Source organism: Taudactylus pleione, unplaced genomic scaffold, assembly GCF_031769625.1.
Source record: "Taudactylus pleione unplaced genomic scaffold, aTauple2 ptg000255l, whole genome shotgun sequence".
Taxonomy (NCBI): domain Eukaryota; kingdom Metazoa; phylum Chordata; class Amphibia; order Anura; family Myobatrachidae; genus Taudactylus; species Taudactylus pleione.
In genome coordinates, this window is record NW_028284657.1 from 1,147,374 (window position 1) to 1,167,785 (window position 20,412).

The 20,412-nt window shown below is 50.6% G+C and overlaps 1 protein-coding gene across 1 annotated transcript in view; it reads right to left on the bottom strand.

The window, feature by feature from the left end:
* Positions 1-20,412, bottom strand: part of LOC148515061 (asialoglycoprotein receptor 1-like) — a 612,937-nt gene that overhangs the window by 292,729 nt on the left and 299,796 nt on the right. The window contains exon 6 of the mRNA XM_088480537.1: positions 384-455. Within this exon, the coding sequence (XP_088336663.1) occupies positions 384-455 (72 nt within the window). The remainder of the gene's footprint in view (positions 1-383; positions 456-20,412) is intronic.

The window sequence follows — 20,412 nt, forward strand, 5'->3', positions numbered from 1 at the left end:
GACTTGAACCACCGGCCATGCGGCCGCCGGTGTTTCGTACTGAATGCCCAATCTCCATAGGAAGCAGCAATCACTACATCCCACTATAACACCTCATATTACCCATGTCTCGGTCACCAGAATTTCAGGCCGGGAGATCTCAGGTGCTCAGGGACAGTAACAAAACAAACCCAATAGTTAATAACTGCTATGAGAATTATTTACATTCCCTATCAGGGACCTCCCTCAGCTAAGGAGATTCCACAATCACACAGACTAAATACAGTATAAGTAGGTCAATGGGAACCTATAAATATGTGTGTGTGTATGTGCAAACCTTTCACTGAGCCGCCTGCACACTCAGAAAACTAAAGTATATGTCATCTCCATTCCCTGTCTCTTACCTGTGACTTCTTCAGAGAGAATCCTCTTCACCGATGCATCAATCTCCGTCAGTTTGCTCATCACTGAGGAATCTGGGGAAGGGGATACAGAGATGTTATATGTAACTCACCTTACATCCAACACCATCTAATACCCCTCACTCTCCCCAGCCATGTATAAGTGTCACACACATTACTGCCAGCACCATCTCTCACCTCTCACACTCCCCAGCCATGTATAAGTGTCACACACATTACTGCCAGCACCATCTCTCACCCCTCACTCTCCCCAGCCATGTATAAGTGTCACACACATTACTGCCAGCACCATCTCTCACCTCTCACTCTCCCCAGCCGTGTATAAGTGTCACACACATTACTGCCAGCACCATCTCTCACCTGTCACTCTCCCCAGCCATGTATAAGTGACACACACATTACTGCCAGCACCATCTCTCACCCCTCACTCTCCCCAGCCATGTATAAGTGTCACACACATTACTGCCAGCACCATCTCTCTCCTCTCACTCTCCCCAGCCGTGTATAAGTGTCACACACATTACTGTCAGCACCATTACTGCCAGCACCATCTCTCACCTTTCACTCTCCCCAGCCATGTATAAGTGTCACACACATTACTGCCAGCACCATCTCTCACCTCTCACTCTCCCCAGCCATGTATAAGTGTCACACACATTACTGCCAGCTCCATCTCTCACCTCTCACTCTCCCCAGCCATGTATAAGTGTCACACACATTACTGCCAGCACCTTCTCTCACCTCTCACTCTCCCCAGCCGTGCAAAAGTGTCACACACATTACTGCCAGCACCATCTCTCACCTCTCACTGTCCCCAGCCATGTATAAGTGTCACACACATTACTGCCAGCACCATCTCTCACCTCTCACTCTCCCCAGCCATGTATAAGTGTCACACCCATTACTGCCAGCACCATCTCTCACCTCTCACTCTCCCCAGCCATGTATAAGTGTCACACACATTACTGCCAGCTCCATCTCTCACCTCTCACTCTCCCCAGCCATGTATAAGTGTCACACACATTACTGCCAGCTCCATCTCTCACCTCTCACTCTCCCCAGCCATGTATAAGTGTCACACACCTTACTGCCAGCTCCATCTCTCACCTCTCACTCTCCCCAGCCATGTATAAGTGTCACACACATTACTGCCAGCTCCATCTCTCACCTCTCACTCTCCCCAGCCATGTATGTGTCACACACATTACTGCCAGCTCCATCTCTCACCTCTCACTCTCCCCAACCATGTATAAGTGTCACACACATTACTGCCAGCTCCATCTCTCACCTCACACTCTCCCCAGCCATGTATGAGTGTCACACACATTACTGCCAGCTCCATCTCTCACCTCACACTCTCCCCTGCCATGTATGAGTGTCACACACATTACTGCCAGCTCCATCTCTCACCTCTCACTCTCCCCAGCCGTGTATAAGTGTCACACACATTACTGCCAGCACCATCTCTCACCTCTCACTCTCCCCAGCCATGTATAAGTGTCACACACATTACTGCCAGCACCATCTCTCACCTCTCACTCTCCCCAGCCATGTATAAGTGTCACACACATTACTGCCAGCACCTTCTCTCACCTCTCACTCTCCCCAGCTATGTATAAGAGTCACACACATTACTGCCAGCACCATCTCTCACCTCTCACTCTCCCCAGCCATGTATAAGTGTCACACACATTACTGCCAGCTCCATCTCTCACCTCACACTCTCCCCAGCCATGTATGAGTGTCACACACATTACTGCCAGCTCCATCTCTCACCTCACACTCTCCCCTGCCATGTATGAGTGTCACACACATTACTGCCAGCTCCATCTCTCACCTCTCACTCTCCCCAGCCGTGTATAAGTGTCACACACATTACTGCCAGCACCATCTCTCACCTCTCACTCTCCCCAGCCATGTATAAGTGTCACACACATTACTGCCAGCACCATCTCTCACCTCTCACTCTCCCCAGCCGTGTATAAGAGTCACACACATTACTGCCAGCACCTTCTCTCACCTCTCACTCTCCCCAGCTATGTATAAGAGTCACACACATTACTGCCAGCACCATCTCTCTCCTCTCACTCTCCCCAGCCGTGTATAAGTGTCACACACATTACTGCCAGCTCCATCTCTCACCTCACACTCTACCCTGCCATGTATGAGTGTCACACACATTACTGCCAGCTCCATCTCTCACCTCTCACTCTCCCCAGCCATGTATAAGTGTCACACACATTACTGCCAGCACCATCTCTCACCTCTCACTCTCCCCAGCCATGTATAAGTGTCACACACATTACTGCCAGCTCCATCTCTCACCTCTCACTCTCCCCAGCCGTGTATAAGTGTCACACACATTACTGCCAGCAGCATCTCTCACCTCTCACTCTCCCCAGCCATGTATAAGTGTCACACACATTACTGCCAGCTCCATCTCTCACCTCACACTCTCCCCTGCCATGTATGAGTGTCACACACATTACTGCCAGCTCCATCTCTCACCTCTCACTCTCCCCAGCCGTGTATAAGTGTCACACACATTACTGCCAGCACCATCTCTCACCTCTCACTCTCCCCAGCCATGTATAATTGTCACACACATTACTGCCAGCACCATCTCTCACCTCTCACTCTCCCCAGCCGTGTATAAGTGTCACACACATTACTGCCAGCACCTTCTCTCACCTCTCACTCTCCCCAGCTATGTATAAGAGTCACACACATTACTGCCAGCACCATCTCTCTCCTCTCACTCTCCCCAGCCGTGTATAAGTGTCACACACATTACTGCCAGCTCCATCTCTCACCTCACACTCTCCCCAGCCATGTATGAGTGTCACACACATTACTGCCAGCTCCATCTCTCACCTCACACTCTACCCTGCCATGTATGAGTGTCACACACATTACTGCCAGCTCCATCTCTCACCTCTCACTCTCCCCAGCCATGTATAAGTGTCACACACATTACTGCCAGCACCATCTCTCACCTCTCACTCTCCCCAGCCATGTATAAGTGTCACACACATTACTGCCAGCTCCATCTCTCACCTCTCACTCTCCCCAGCCGTGTATAAGTGTCACACACATTATTGCCAGCTCCATCTCTCACCTCTCACTCTCCCAAGCCATGTATAAGTGTCACACACATTACTGCCAGCACCATCTCTCACCTCTCATTCTCCCAAGCCATGTATAAGTGTCACACACATTACTGCCAGCACCAACTCTCACCCCTCACTCTCCCCAGCCATGTATGTGTCACACACATTACTGCCAGCACCATCTCTCACCTTTCACTCTCCCCAGCCATGTATAAGTGTCACACACATTACTGCCAGCAGCATCTCTCACCTCTCACTCTCCCCAGCCATGTATAAGTGTCACACACATTATTGCCAGCTCCATCTCTCACCTCTCACTCTCCCAAGCCATGTATAAGTGTCACACACATTACTGCCAGCACCATCTCTCACCTCTCATTCTCCCAAGCCATGTATAAGTGTCACACACATTACTGCCAGCACCAACTCTCACCCCTCACTCTCCCCAGCCATGTATGTGTCACACACATTACTGCCAGCACCATCTCTCACCTTTCACTCTCCCCAGCCATGTATAAGTGTCACACACATTACTGCCAGCACCTTCTCTCACCTCTCACTCTCCCCAGCTATGTATAAGAGTCACACACATTACTGCCAGCACCATCTCTCACCTCTCACTCTCCCCAGCCATGTATAAGTGTCACACACATTACTGCCAGCTCCATCTCTCACCTCACACTCTCCCCAGCCATGTATGAGTGTCACACACATTACTGCCAGCTCCATCTCTCACCTCACACTCTCCCCTGCCATGTATGAGTGTCACACACATTACTGCCAGCTCCATCTCTCACCTCTCACTCTCCCCAGCCGTGTATAAGTGTCACACACATTACTGCCAGCACCATCTCTCACCTCTCACTCTCCCCAGCTATGTATAAGAGTCACACACATTACTGCCAGCACCATCTCTCTCCTCTCACTCTCCCCAGCCGTGTATAAGTGTCACACACATTACTGCCAGCTCCATCTCTCACCTCACACTCTACCCTGCCATGTATGAGTGTCACACACATTACTGCCAGCTCCATCTCTCACCTCTCACTCTCCCCAGCCATGTATAAGTGTCACACACATTACTGCCAGCACCATCTCTCACCTCTCACTCTCCCCAGCCATGTATAAGTGTCACACACATTACTGCCAGCTCCATCTCTCACCTCTCACTCTCCCCAGCCGTGTATAAGTGTCACACACATTACTGCCAGCAGCATCTCTCACCTTTCACTCTCCCCAGCCATGTATAAGTGTCACACACATTACTGCCAGCTCCATCTCTCACCTCACACTCTCCCCTGCCATGTATGAGTGTCACACACATTACTGCCAGCTCCATCTCTCACCTCTCACTCTCCCCAGCCGTGTATAAGTGTCACACACATTACTGCCAGCACCATCTCTCACCTCTCACTCTCCCCAGCCATGTATAAGTGTCACACACATTACTGCCAGCACCATCTCTCACCTCTCACTCTCCCCAGCCGTGTATAAGTGTCACACACATTACTGCCAGCACCTTCTCTCACCTCTCACTCTCCCCAGCTATGTATAAGAGTCACACACATTACTGCCAGCACCATCTCTCTCCTCTCACTCTCCCCAGCCGTGTATAAGTGTCACACACATTACTGCCAGCTCCATCTCTCACCTCACACTCTCCCCAGCCATGTATGAGTGTCACACACATTACTGCCAGCTCCATCTCTCACCTCACACTCTACCCTGCCATGTATGAGTGTCACACACATTACTGCCAGCTCCATCTCTCACCTCTCACTCTCCCCAGCCATGTATAAGTGTCACACACATTACTGCCAGCACCATCTCTCACCTCTCACTCTCCCCAGCCATGTATAAGTGTCACACACATTACTGCCAGCTCCATCTCTCACCTCTCACTCTCCCCAGCCGTGTATAAGTGTCACACACATTACTGCCAGCAGCATCTCTCACCTCTCACTCTCCCCAGCCATGTATAAGTGTCACACACATTATTGCCAGCTCCATCTCTCACCTCTCACTCTCCCAAGCCATGTATAAGTGTCACACACATTACTGCCAGCACCATCTCTCACCTCTCATTCTCCCAAGCCATGTATAAGTGTCACACACATTACTGCCAGCACCAACTCTCACCCCTCACTCTCCCCAGCCATGTATGTGTCACACACATTACTGCCAGCACCATCTCTCACCTTTCACTCTCCCCAGCCATGTATAAGTGTCACACACATTACTGCCAGCACCTTCTCTCACCTCTCACTCTCCCCAGCTATGTATAAGAGTCACACACATTACTGCCAGCACCATCTCTCACCTCTCACTCTCCCCAGCCATGTATAAGTGTCACACACATTACTGCCAGCTCCATCTCTCACCTCACACTCTCCCCAGCCATGTATGAGTGTCACACACATTACTGCCAGCTCCATCTCTCACCTCACACTCTCCCCTGCCATGTATGAGTGTCACACACATTACTGCCAGCTCCATCTCTCACCTCTCACTCTCCCCAGCCGTGTATAAGTGTCACACACATTACTGCCAGCACCATCTCTCACCTCTCACTCTCCCCAGCCATGTATAAGTGTCACACACATTACTGCCAGCACCATCTCTCACCTCTCACTCTCCCCAGCCGTGTATAAGTGTCACACACATTACTGCCAGCACCTTCTCTCACCTCTCACTCTCCCCAGCCATGTATAAGAGTCACACACATTACTGCCAGCACCATCTCTCACCTCTCACTCTCCCCAGCCGTGTATAAGTGTCACACACATTACTGCCAGCTCCATCTCTCACCTCACACTCTCCCCAGCCATGTATGAGTGTCACACACATTACTGCCAGCTCCATCTCTCACCTCACACTCTACCCTGCCATGTATGAGTGTCACACACATTACTGCCAGCTCCATCTCTCACCTCTCACTCTCCCCAGCCATGTATAAGTGTCACACACATTACTGCCAGCACCATCTCTCACCTCTCACTCTCCCCAGCCATGTATAAGTGTCACACACATTATTGCCAGCTCCATCTCTCACCTCTCACTTTCCCCAGCCATGTATAAGTGTCACACACATTACTGCCAGCACCATCTCTCACCTCTCATTCTCCCAAGCCATGTATAAGTGTCACACACATTACTGCCAGCACCAACTCTCACCCCTCACTCTCCCCAGCCATGTGTAAGTGTCACACACATTATTGCCAGCTCCATCTCTCACCTCTCACTCTCCCCAGCCATGTATAAGTGTCACATACATTACTGCCAGCTCCATCTCTCACCTCTCACTCTCCCCAGCCATGTATAAGTGTCACACACATTACTGCCAGCAGCATCTCTCACCTCTCACTCTCCCCAGCCATGTATAAGTGTCACACACATTACTGCCAGCACCATCTCTCACCTCTCACTCTCCCCAGCCATGTATAAGTGTCACACACATTACTGCCAGCACCATCTCTCACCTCTCACTCTCCCCAGCCATGTATAAGTGTCACACACATTACTGCCAGCTCCATCTCTCACCTCTCACTCTCCCCAGCCATGTATAAGTGTCACACACATTACTGCCAGCACTATCTCTCACCTCTCACTGTCCCCAGCCATGTATAAGTGTCACACACATTACTGCCAGCACCATCTCTCACCCCTCACTCTCCCCAGCCGTGTATAAGTGTCACACACATTACTGCCAGTTCCATCTCTCACCTCTCACTCTCCCCAGCCGTGTATAAGTGTCACACACATTACTGCCAGCACCATCTCTCACCTCTCACTCTCCCCAGCCGTGTATAAGTGTCACACACATTACTGCCAGCACCATCTCTCACCTCTCACTCTCCCCAGCCGTGTATAAGTGTCACACACATTACTGCCAGCAGCATCTCTCACCTCTCACTCTCCCCAGCCATGTATAAGTGTCACACACATTATTGCCAGCTCCATCTCTCACCTCCCACTCTCCCAAGCCATGTATAAGTGTCACACACATTACTGCCAGCACCATCTCTCACCTCTCATTCTCCCAAGCCATGTATAAGTGTCACACACATTACTGCCAGCACCAACTCTCACCCCTCACTCTCCCCAGCCATGTATGTGTCACACACATTACTGCCAGCACCATCTCTCACCTTTCACTCTCCCCAGCCATGTATAAGTGTCACACACATTACTGCCAGCACCTTCTCTCACCTCTCACTCTCCCCAGCTATGTATAAGAGTCACACACATTACTGCCAGCACCATCTCTCACCTCTCACTCTCCCCAGCCATGTATAAGTGTCACACACATTACTGCCAGCTCCATCTCTCACCTCACACTCTCCCCAGCCATGTATGAGTGTCACACACATTACTGCCAGCTCCATCTCTCACCTCACACTCTCCCCTGCCATGTATGAGTGTCACACACATTACTGCCAGCTCCATCTCTCACCTCTCACTCTCCCCAGCCGTGTATAAGTGTCACACACATTACTGCCAGCACCATCTCTCACCTCTCACTCTCCCCAGCCATGTATAAGTGTCACACACATTACTGCCAGCACCATCTCTCACCTCTCACTCTCCCCAGCCGTGTATAAGTGTCACACACATTACTGCCAGCACCTTCTCTCACCTCTCACTCTCCCCAGCTATGTATAAGAGTCACACACATTACTGCCAGCACCATCTCTCACCTCTCACTCTCCCCAGCCGTGTATAAGTGTCACACACATTACTGCCAGCTCCATCTCTCACCTCACACTCTCCCCAGCCATGTATGAGTGTCACACACATTACTGCCAGCTCCATCTCTCACCTCACACTCTACCCTGCCATGTATGAGTGTCACACACATTACTGCCAGCTCCATCTCTCACCTCTCACTCTCCCCAGCCATGTATAAGTGTCACACACATTACTGCCAGCACCATCTCTCACCTCTCACTCTCCCCAGCCATGTATAAGTGTCATACACATTATTGCCAGCTCCATCTCTCACCTCTCACTCTCCCCAGCCATGTATAAGTGTCACACACATTACTGCCAGCACCATCTCTCACCTCTCATTCTCCCAAGCCATGTATAAGTGTCACACACATTACTGCCAGCACCAACTCTCACCCCTCACTCTCCCCAGCCATGTGTAAGTGTCACACACATTATTGCCAGCTCCATCTCTCACCTCTCACTCTCCCCAGCCATGTATAAGTGTCACATACATTACTGCCAGCTCAATCTCTCACCTCTCACTCTCCCCAGCCATGTATAAGTGTCACACACATTACTGCCAGCAGCATCTCTCACCTCTCACTCTCCCCAGCCATGTATAAGTGTCACACACATTACTGCCAGCACCATCTCTCACCTCTCACTCTCCCCAGCCATGTATAAGTGTCACACACATTACTGCCAGCTCCATCTCTCACCTCTCACTCTCCCCAGCCATGTATAAGTGTCACACACATTACTGCCAGCACTATCTCTCACCTCTCACTGTCCCCAGCCATGTATAAGTGTCACACACATTACTGCCAGCACCATCTCTCACCCCTCACTCTCCCCAGCCGTGTATAAGTGTCACACACATTACTGCCAGTTCCATCTCTCACCTCTCACTCTCCCCAGCCGTGTATAAGTGTCACACACATTACTGCCAGCACCATCTCTCACCTCTCACTCTCCCCAGCCGTGTATAAGTGTCACACACATTACTGCCAGCACCATCTCTCACCTCTCACTCTCCCCAGCCGTGTATAAGTGTCACACACATTACTGCCAGCACCATCTCTCACCTCTCACTCTCCCCAGCCGTGTATAAGTGTCACACACATTACTGCCAGCAGCATCTCTCACCTCTCACTCTCCCCAGCCGTGTATAAGTGTCACACACATTACTGCCAGCACCATCTCTCACCTCTCACTCTCCCCAGCTGTGTATAAGTGTTACACACATTACTGCCAGCACCATTACTGCCAGCACCATCTCTCACCTCTCACTCTCCCCAGCCATGTATAAGTGACACACACATTACTGCCAGCACCATCTCTCACCCCTCACTCTCCCCAGCCATGTATAAGTGTCACACACATTACTGCCAGCACCATCTCTCACCTCTCACTCTCCCCAGCCATGTATAAGTGTCACACACATTACTGCCAGCACCATTACTGCCAGCACCATCTCTCACCTTTCACTCTCCCCAGCCATGTATAAGTGTCTCACACATTACTGCCAGCACCATCTCTCACCTCTCACTGTCCACAGCCATGTATAAGTGTCACACACATTACTGCCAGCTCCATCTCTCACCCCTCACTCTCCCCAGCCATGTATTAGTGTCACACACATTACTGCCAGCTCCATCTCTCACCTCTCACTCTCCCCAGCCATGTATAAGTGTCACACACATTACTGCCAGCACTATCTCTCACCTCTCACTGTCCCCAGCCATGTATAAGTGTCACACACATTACTGCCAGCACCATCTCTCACCCCTCACTCTCCCCAGCCGTGTATAAGTGTCACACACATTACTGCCAGCACCATCTCTCACCTCTCACTCTCCCCAGCCGTGTATAAGTGTCACACACATTACTGCCAGCACCATCTCTCACCTCTCACTCTCCCCAGCCGTGTATAAGTGTCACACACATTACGGCCAGCAGCATCTCTCACCTCTCACTCTCCCCAGCCGTGTATAAGTGTCACACACATTACTGCCAGCACCATCTCTCACCTCTCACTCTCCCCAGCTGTGTATAAGTGTTACACACATTACTGCCAGCACCATCTCTCACCTCTCACTCTCCCCAGCCATGTATAAGTGTCACACACATTACTGCCAGCACCATCTATCACCTCTCACTCTCACCAGCCATGTATAAGTGTCACACACATTACTGCCAGCACCATCACTCACCTCTCACACTCCCCAGCCATGTATAAGTGTCACACACATTACTGCCAGCACCATCTCTCACCCCTCACTCTCCCCAGCCATGTTTAAGTGTCACACACATTACTGCCAGCACCATCTCTCACCTCTCACTCTCCCCAGCCGTGTATAAGTGTCATACACATTACTGCCAGCACCATTACTGCCAGCACCATCTCTCACCTCTCACTCTCCCCAGCCATGTATAAGTGACACACACATTACTGCCAGCACCATCACTCACCCCTCACTCTCCCCAGCCATGTATAAGTGTCACACACATTACTGCCAGCACCATCTCTCTCCTCTCACTCTCCCCAGCCGTGTATAAGTGTCACACACATTACTGCCAGCACCATTACTGCCAGCACCATCTCTCACCTTTCACTCTCCCCAGCCATGTATAAGTGTCACACACATTACTGCCAGCACCTTCTCTCACCTCTCACTCTCCCCAGCCGTGCAAAAGTGTCACACACATTACTGCCAGCACCATCTCTCACCTCTCACTGTCCCCAGCCATGTATAAGTGTCACACACATTACTGCCAGCACCATCTCTCACCTCTCACTCTCCCCAGCCGTGCAAAAGTGTCACACACATTACTGCCAGCACCATCTCTCACCTCTCACTCTCCCCAGCCATGTATAAGTGTCACACACATTACTGCCAGCTCCATCTCTCACCTCTCACTCTCCCCAGCCATGTATAAGTGTCACACACATTACTGCCAGCACCATCTCTCACCTCTCACTCTCCCCAGCCGTGCAAAAGTGTCACACACATTACTGCCAGCACCTTCTCTCACCTCTCACTCTCCCCAGCCATGGATAAGTGTCACACACATTACTGCCAGCTCCATCTCTCACCTCTCACTCTCCCCAGCCATGTTTAAGTGTCACACACATTACTGCCAGCACCATCTCTCACCTCTCACTCTCCCCAGCCGTGTATAAGTGTCATACACATTACTGCCAGCACCATTACTGCCAGCACCATCTCTCACCTCTCACTCTCCCCAGCCATGTATAAGTGACACACACATTACTGCCAGCACCATCTCTCACCCCTCACTCTCCCCAGCCATGTATAAGTGTCACACACATTACTGCCAGCACCATCTCTCTCCTCTCACTCTCCCCAGCCGTGTATAAGTGTCACACACATTACTGCCAGCACCATTACTGCCAGCACCATCTCTCACCTTTCACTCTCCCCAGCCATGTATAAGTGTCACACAAATTACTGCCAGCACCTTCTCTCACCTCTCACTCTCCCCAGCCGTGCAAAAGTGTCACACACATTACTGCCAGCACCATCTCTCACCTCTCACTGTCCCCAGCCATGTATAAGTGTCACACACATTACTGCCAGCACCATCTCTCACCTCTCACTCTCCCCAGCCGTGCAAAAGTGTCACACACATTACTGCCAGCACCATCTCTCACCTCTCACTCTCCCCAGCCATGTATAAGTGTCACACACATTACTGCCAGCTCCATCTCTCACCTCTCACTCTCCCCAGCCATGTATAAGTGTCACACACATTACTGCCAGCACCATCTCTCACCTCTCACTCTCCCCAGCAGTGCAAAAGTGTCACACACATTACTGCCAGCACCTTCTCTCACCTCTCACTCTCCCCAGCCATGGATAAGTGTCACACACATTACTGCCAGCTCCATCTCTCACCTCTCACTCTCCGCAGCCATGTATAAGTGTCACACACATTACTGCCAGCACCTTCTCTCACCTCTCACTCTCCCCAGCAGTGCAAAAGTGTCACACACATTACTGCCAGCACCATCTCTCACCTCTCACTCTCCCCAGCCATGTATAAGTGTCACACACATTACTGACAGCTCCATCTCTCACCTCTCACTCTCCCCAGCCATGTATAAGTGTCACACACATTACTGCCAGCTCCATCTCTCACTCTCACTCTCCCCAGCTGTGTGTAAGTGTCACAAACATTACTGCCAGCTCCATTTCTTACCCCTCACTCTCCCTTGCCATGTATAAGTGTCACACACATTACTTTTAGCTCCATCTCTCACCCCTCACTCTCCTCAGCCATGTATAAGTATCACACACATTACTGCCAGCTCCATCTCTCACCTCTCACTCTCCCCAGCCATGTATAAGTGTCACACACATTACTGCCAGCTCCATCTCTCACCTCTCACTCTCCCCAGCCATGTATAAGTGTCACACACATTACTGCCAGCACCATCTCTCACTTCTCACTCTCCCCAACCGTGTGTAAGTGTCACACACATTACTGCCAGCACCATCTCTAACCTCTCACTCTCCCCAGCCATGTATAAGTGTCACACACATTACTGCCAGCTCCATCTCTCACCTCTCACTCTCCCCAGCCATGTATAAGTGTCACACACATTACTGCCAGCACCATCTCTCACCTCTCACTCTCCCCAGCCATGTATAAGTGTCACACACATTACTGCCAGCACCATCTCTCACTTCTCACTCTCCCCAACCGTGTGTAAGTTTCACACACATTACTGCCAGATCCATTTCTTACCCCTCACTCTCCCCAGCCATGTATAAGTGTCACACACATTACTTCCAGCTCCATCTCTCACCCCTCACTTTTTTCAGCCGTGTATAAGTGTCACACACATTACTGCCAGCACCATCTCTCACCTCTCACTCTCCCCAGCCATGTATAAGTGTCACACACATTACTGCCAGCACCATCTCTCACCCCTCACTCTCCCCAGCCATGTTTAAGTGTCACACACATTACTGCCAGCACCATCTCTCACCTCTCACTCTCCCCAGCCGTGTATAAGTGTCATACACATTACTGCCAGCACCATTACTGCCAGCACCATCTCTCACCTCTCACTCTCCCCAGCCATGTATAAGTGACACACACATTACTGCCAGCACCATCTCTCACCCCTCACTCTCCCCAGCCATGTATAAGTGTCACACACATTACTGCCAGCACCATCTCTCTCCTCTCACTCTCCCCAGCCGTGTATAAGTGTCACACACATTACTGCCAGCACCATTACTGCCAGCACCATCTCTCACCTTTCACTCTCCCCAGCCATGTATAAGTGTCACACACATTACTGCCAGCACCTTCTCTCACCTCTCACTCTCCCCAGCCGTGCAAAAGTGTCACACACATTACTGCCAGCACCATCTCTCACCTCTCACTGTCCCCAGCCATGTATAAGTGTCACACACATTACTGCCAGCACCATCTCTCACCTCTCACTCTCCCCAGCCGTGCAAAAGTGTCACACACATTACTGCCAGCACCATCTCTCACCTCTCACTCTCCTCAGCCATGTATAAGTGTCACACACATTACTGCCAGCTCCATCTCTCACCTCTCACTCTCCCCAGCCATGTATAAGTGTCACACACATTACTGCCAGCACCATCTCTCACCTCTCACTCTCCCCAGCCGTGCAAAAGTGTCACACACATTACTGCCAGCACCTTCTCTCACCTCTCACTCTCCCCAGCCATGTATAAGTATTACACACATTACTGCCAGCTCCATCTCTCACCTCTCACTCTCCCCAGCCATGTTTAAGTGTCACACACATTACTGCCAGCACCATCTCTCACCTCTCACTCTCCCCAGCCGTGTATAAGTGTCATACACATTACTGCCAGCACCATTACTGCCAGCACCATCTCTCACCTCTCACTCTCCCCAGCCATGTATAAGTGACACACACATTACTGCCAGCACCATCTCTCACCCCTCACTCTCCCCAGCCATGTATAAGTGTCACACACATTACTGCCAGCACCATCTCTCTCCTCTCACTCTCCCCAGCCGTGTATAAGTGTCACACACATTACTGCCAGCACCATTACTGCCAGCACCATCTCTCACCTTTCACTCTCCCCAGCCATGTATAAGTGTCACACACATTACTGCCAGCACCTTCTCTCACCTCTCACTCTCCCCAGCCGTGCAAAAGTGTCACACACATTACTGCCAGCACCATCTCTCACCTCTCACTGTCCCCAGCCATGTATAAGTGTCACACACATTACTGCCAGCACCATCTCTCACCTCTCACTCTCCCCAGCCGTGCAAAAGTGTCACACACATTACTGCCAGCACCATCTCTCACCTCTCACTCTCCCCAGCCATGTATAAGTGTCACACACATTACTGCCAGCTCCATCTCTCACCTCTCACTCTCCCCAGCCATGTATAAGTGTCACACACATTACTGCCAGCACCATCTCTCACCTCTCACTCTCCCCAGCAGTGCAAAAGTGTCACACACATTACTGCCAGCACCTTCTCTCACCTCTCACTCTCCCCAGCCATGGATAAGTGTCACACACATTACTGCCAGCTCCATCTCTCACCTCTCACTCTCCCCAGCCATGTATAAGTGTCACACACATTACTGCCAGCACCTTCTCTCACCTCTCACTCTCCCCAGCAGTGCAAAAGTGTCACACACATTACTGCCAGCACCATCTCTCACCTCTCACTCTCCCCAGCCATGTATAAGTGTCACACACATTACTGCCAGCTCCATCTCTCACTCTCACTCTCCCCAGCTGTGTGTAAGTGTCACACACATTACTGCCAGCTCCATTTCTTACCCCTCACTCTCCCTTGCCATGTATAAGTGTCACACACATTACTTTTAGCTCCATCTCTCACCCCTCACTCTCCTCAGCCATGTATAAGTATCACACACATTACTGCCAGCTCCATCTCTCACCTCTCACTCTCCCCAGCCATGTATAAGTGTCACACACATTACTGCCAGCTCCATCTCTCACCTCTCACTCTCCCCAGCCATGTATAAGTGTCACACACATTACTGCCAGCACCATCTCTCACTTCTCACTCTCCCCAACCGTGTGTAAGTGTCACACACATTACTGCCAGCACCATCTCTAACCTCTCACTCTCCCCAGCCATGTATAAGTGTCACACACATTACTGCCAGCTCCATCTCTCACCTCTCACTCTCCCCAGCCATGTATAAGTGTCACACACATTACTGCCAGCACCATCTCTCACCTCTCACTCTCCCCAGCCATGTATAAGTGTCACACACATTACTGCCAGCACCATCTCTCACTTCTCACTCTCCCCAACCGTGTGTAAGTTTCACACACATTACTGCCAGATCCATTTCTTACCCCTCACTCTCCCCAGCCATGTATAAGTGTCACACACATTACTTCCAGCTCCATCTCTCACCCCTCACTCTCTTCAGCCGTGTATAAGTGTCACACACATTACTGCCAGCACCATCTCTCACCTCTCACTCTCCCCAGCCATGTATAAGTGTCACACACATTACTGCCAGATCCAATCTCTCACCTCTCACTCTCCCCAGCCATGTATAAGTGTCACACACATTACTGCCAGATCCAATCTCTAAACTCTCATTCTCCCCAGCCATGTATAAGTATCACACACATTACTGCTAGCTCCATCTCTCACCTCTCACTCTCCCCTGCCATGTATAAGTGTCACACACATTACTGCCAGATCCATCTCTCACCTCTCACTCTCCCCAGCCATGTATAAGTGTCACACACATTACTGCCAGCTCCATCTCTCACTTCTCACTGTCCCCAGCCATGTATAAGTGTCACACACATTACTGCCTGATCCATCTATCACCTCTCACTCTCCCCAGCCATGTATAAGTGTCAAACACATTACTGCCAGCTCCATCTCTCACCCGTCACTGTCCGCAGCCATGTATAAGTGTCCCACACATTACTGCCAGCTCCATCTCTTACCTCTCACTCTCCCCAGCCATGTATAAGTGTCACACACATTACTGCCAGCACCATCTCTCACCCGTCACTGTCCGCAGCCATGTATAAGTGTCCCACACATTACTGCCAGCTCCATCTCTCACCTCTCACTCTCCCCAGCCATGTATAAGTGTCACACACATTACTGCCAGCTCCATCTCTCACCTCTCACTCTTACCAGCCATGTATAAGTGTCACACAAATTACTGCCAGCTCCATCTCTCACCTCTCTCTCTCCCCAGCCATGTATAAGTGTCACACACATTACTGCCAGCACCATCTCTCACCTCTCACTCTCCCCAGCCATGTATAAGTGTCACACACATTACTGGCAGCTCCATTTCTCACCTCTCACTCTTCCCAGCCATGTATAAGTGTCACACACATTACTGCCAGCTCCATCTCTCACCTCTCACTCTTCCCAGCCATGTATAAGTGTCACACACATTACTGCCAGCTCCATCTCTCACCTCTCACTCTCCCCAGCCATGTATAAGTGTCACACACATGACTGCCAGCTCCATCTCTCACTCTCCCCAGCCGTGTATAAGTGTCACACACATTACTGCAAGCTCCATCTCTCACCCGTCACTCTCCGCAGCCATGTATAAGTGTCACACACATTAATGGCAGCTCCATCTCTCCCTCTCACTCTCCCCAGCCATGTATGTTTCACACACATTACTGCAAGCTCCATCTCTCACCCGTCACTCTCCGCAGCCATGTATAAGTGTCACACACATTAATGCCAGCTCCATCTCTCACCTCTCACTCTTCCCAGCCATGTATAAGTGTCACACACATTACTGCCAGCACCTTCTCTCAGCTCTCACTTTCCCCAGCCATGTATAAGTGTCACACACATTACTGGCAGCTCCATCGCTCACCTCTCACTCTTCCCCGCCGTGTATAAGTGTCACACACATTACTGCCAGCACCATCTCTCACCCCTCACTCTCCCCAGCCATGTATAAGTGTCATACACATTACTGCCAGCTCCATCTCTCACCCCTCACTCTCCCCAGCCATGTAAAAGTGTCACACACATTACAGCCAGCACCATCTCTCACCTCTCACTCTCCCCAGCCATGTATAAGTGTCACACACATTACTGCCAGCACCATCTCTCACCTCTCACTCTCCCCAGCCATGTATAAGTGTCACACACATTACTGCAAGCTCCATCTCTCACCCGTCACTCTCCGCAGCCATGTATAAGTGTCACACACATTAATGGCAGCTCCATCTCTCCCTCTCACTCTCCCCAGCCATGTATGTATCACAAACATTACTGCAAGCTCCATCTCTCACCCGTCACTCTCCGCAGCCATGTATAAGTGTCACACACATTAATGGCAGCTCCATCTCTCCCTCTCACTCTCCCCAGCCATGTATGTTTCACACACATTACTGCCAGCTCCATCTCTCACCAGTCACTATCCCCAGCCATGTATAAGTGTCACACACATTAATGCAAGCTCCATCTCTCACCTCTCACTCTTCCCAGCCATGTATAATTGTCACACACATTACTGCCAGCACCTTCTCTCAGCTCTCACTTTCCCCAGCCATGTATAAGTGTCACACACATTACTGGCAGCTCCATCGCTCACCTCTCACTCTTCCCCGCCGTGTATAAGTGTCACACACATTAATGCCAGCACCATCTCTCACCCCTCACTCTCCCCAGCCATGTATAAGTGTCAAACACATTACTGCCAGCTCTATCTCTCACCTGTCACTGTCCGCAGCCATGTATAAGTGTCCCACACATTACTGCCAGCTCCATCTCTTACCTCTCACTCTCCCCAGCCATGTATAAGTGTCACACACATTACTGCCAGCACCATCTCTCACCCGTCACTGTCCGCAGCCATGTATAAGTGTCCCACACATTACTGCCAGCTCCATCTCTTACCTCTCACTCTCCCCAGCCATGTATAAGTGTCACACACATTACTGCCAGCACCATCTCTCACCCGTCACTGTCCGCAGCCATGTATAAGTGTCCCACACATTACTGCCAGCTCCATCTCTTACCTCTCACTCTCCCCAGCCGTGTATAAGTGTCACACACATTACTGCCAGCACCATCTCTCACCCGTCACTGTCCGCAGCCATGTATAAGTGTCACACACATTAATGCCAGCTCCATCTCTCACCTCTCACTCTTCCCAGCCATGTATAAGTGTCACACACATTACTGCCAGCACCTTCTCTCAGCTCTCACTTTCCCCAGCCATGTTTAAGTGTCACACACATTACTGCCAGCTCCATCTCTCACTCTCCCCAGCCATGTATAAGTGTCACACACATTACTGCCAGCTCCATCTCTTACCTCTCACTCTCCCCAGACGTGTATAAGTGTCACACACCTTACTGCAAGCTCCATCTCTCACCTCTCACTCTTCCCAGCCATGTATAAGTGTCACACACATTACTGCCAGCTCCATCTCTCACCTCTCACTCTCCCCAGCCATGTATAAGTGTCACACACATTACTGCCAGCACCATCTCTCACCTCTCACTCTCCCCAGCCGTATATGTGTCACACACATTACTGCCAGCTCCATCTCTCACCTCTCACTCTCCCCAGCCGTATATGTGTCACACACATTACTGCCAGCACCATCTCTCACCTCTCACTCTCCCCAGCCATGTATAAGTGTCACACACATTACTGCCAGCACCATCTCTAACCTCTCACTCTCCCCAGCCGTGTGTAAGTTTCACACACATTACTGCCAGCTCCATTTCTTACCCCTCACTCTCCCCAGCCATGTATAAGTGTCACACACATTACTGCCAGATCCAATCTCTCACCTCTCACTCTCCCCAGCCATTTATAAGTATCACACACATTACTGCTAGCTCCATCTCTCACCTCTCACTCTCCCCTGCCATGTATAAGTGTCACACACATTACTGCCAGCACCATCTCTAACCTCTCACTCTCCCTAGCCGTGTGTAAGTTTCACACACATTACTGCCAGCTCCATCTCTTACCTATCACTCTCCGCAGCCATGTATAAGTGTTCCACACATTACTGCCAGCTCCATCTCTTACCTCTCACTCTCCCCAGCCATGTATAAGTGTCACACACATTACTGCCAGCTCCATCTCTCACCTCTCACTCTTCCCAGCCATGTATAAGTGTCACACACATTACTGCCAGCTCCATCTCTCACCTCTCACTCTCCCCAGCCATGTATAAGTGTCACACACATTACTGCCAGCTCCATCTCTCACCTCTCACTCTTCCCAGCCATGTATAAGTGTCACACACATTACTGCCAGCTCCATCTCTCACCTCTCACTCTCCCCAGCCATGTATAAGTGTCACAGACATTACTGCCAGCTCCATCTCTTACCTCTCACTCTTCCCAGCCATGTATAAGTGTCACACACATTACTGCCAGCTCCATCTCTCACCTCTCACTCTCCCCAGCCATGTATAAGTGTCACACACATTACTGCCAGCTCCATCTCTCACTCTCCCCAGCCGTGTATAAGTGTCACACACATTACTGCAAGCTCCATCTCTCACCCGTCACTCTCCGCAGCCATGTATAAGTGTCACACACATTAATGGCAGCTCCATCTCTCCCTCTCACTCTCCCCAGCCATGTATGTTTCACACACATTACTGCAAGCTCCATCTCTCACCCGTCACTCTCCGCAGCCATGTATAAGTGTCACACACATTACTGCCAGCTCCATCTCTCACCTCTCACTCTCCCAAGCCATGTATAAGTGTCACACACATTACTGCCAGCTCCATCTCTCACCTCTCACTCTCCCCAGCCATGTATAAGTGTCACACACATTACTGCCAGCACCATCTCTCACCTCTCACTCTCCCCAGCCATGTATAAGTGTCACATACATTACTGCCAGCTACATCTCTCACCTCTCACTCTCCCCAGCCATGTATAAGTGTCACACACATTACTGCCATCACCATCTCTCACCTCTCACTCTCCCCAGCTGTGTGTAAGTGTCACACACATTACTGCCAGCACCATCTCTCACCTCTCACTCTCCCCAGCCGTGTGTAAGTGTCACACACATTACTGCCAGCACCATCTCTCACCTCTCACTCTCCCCAGCCATGTATAAGTGTCACACACATTACTGCCAGCTCCATCTCTCACCTCTCACTCTCC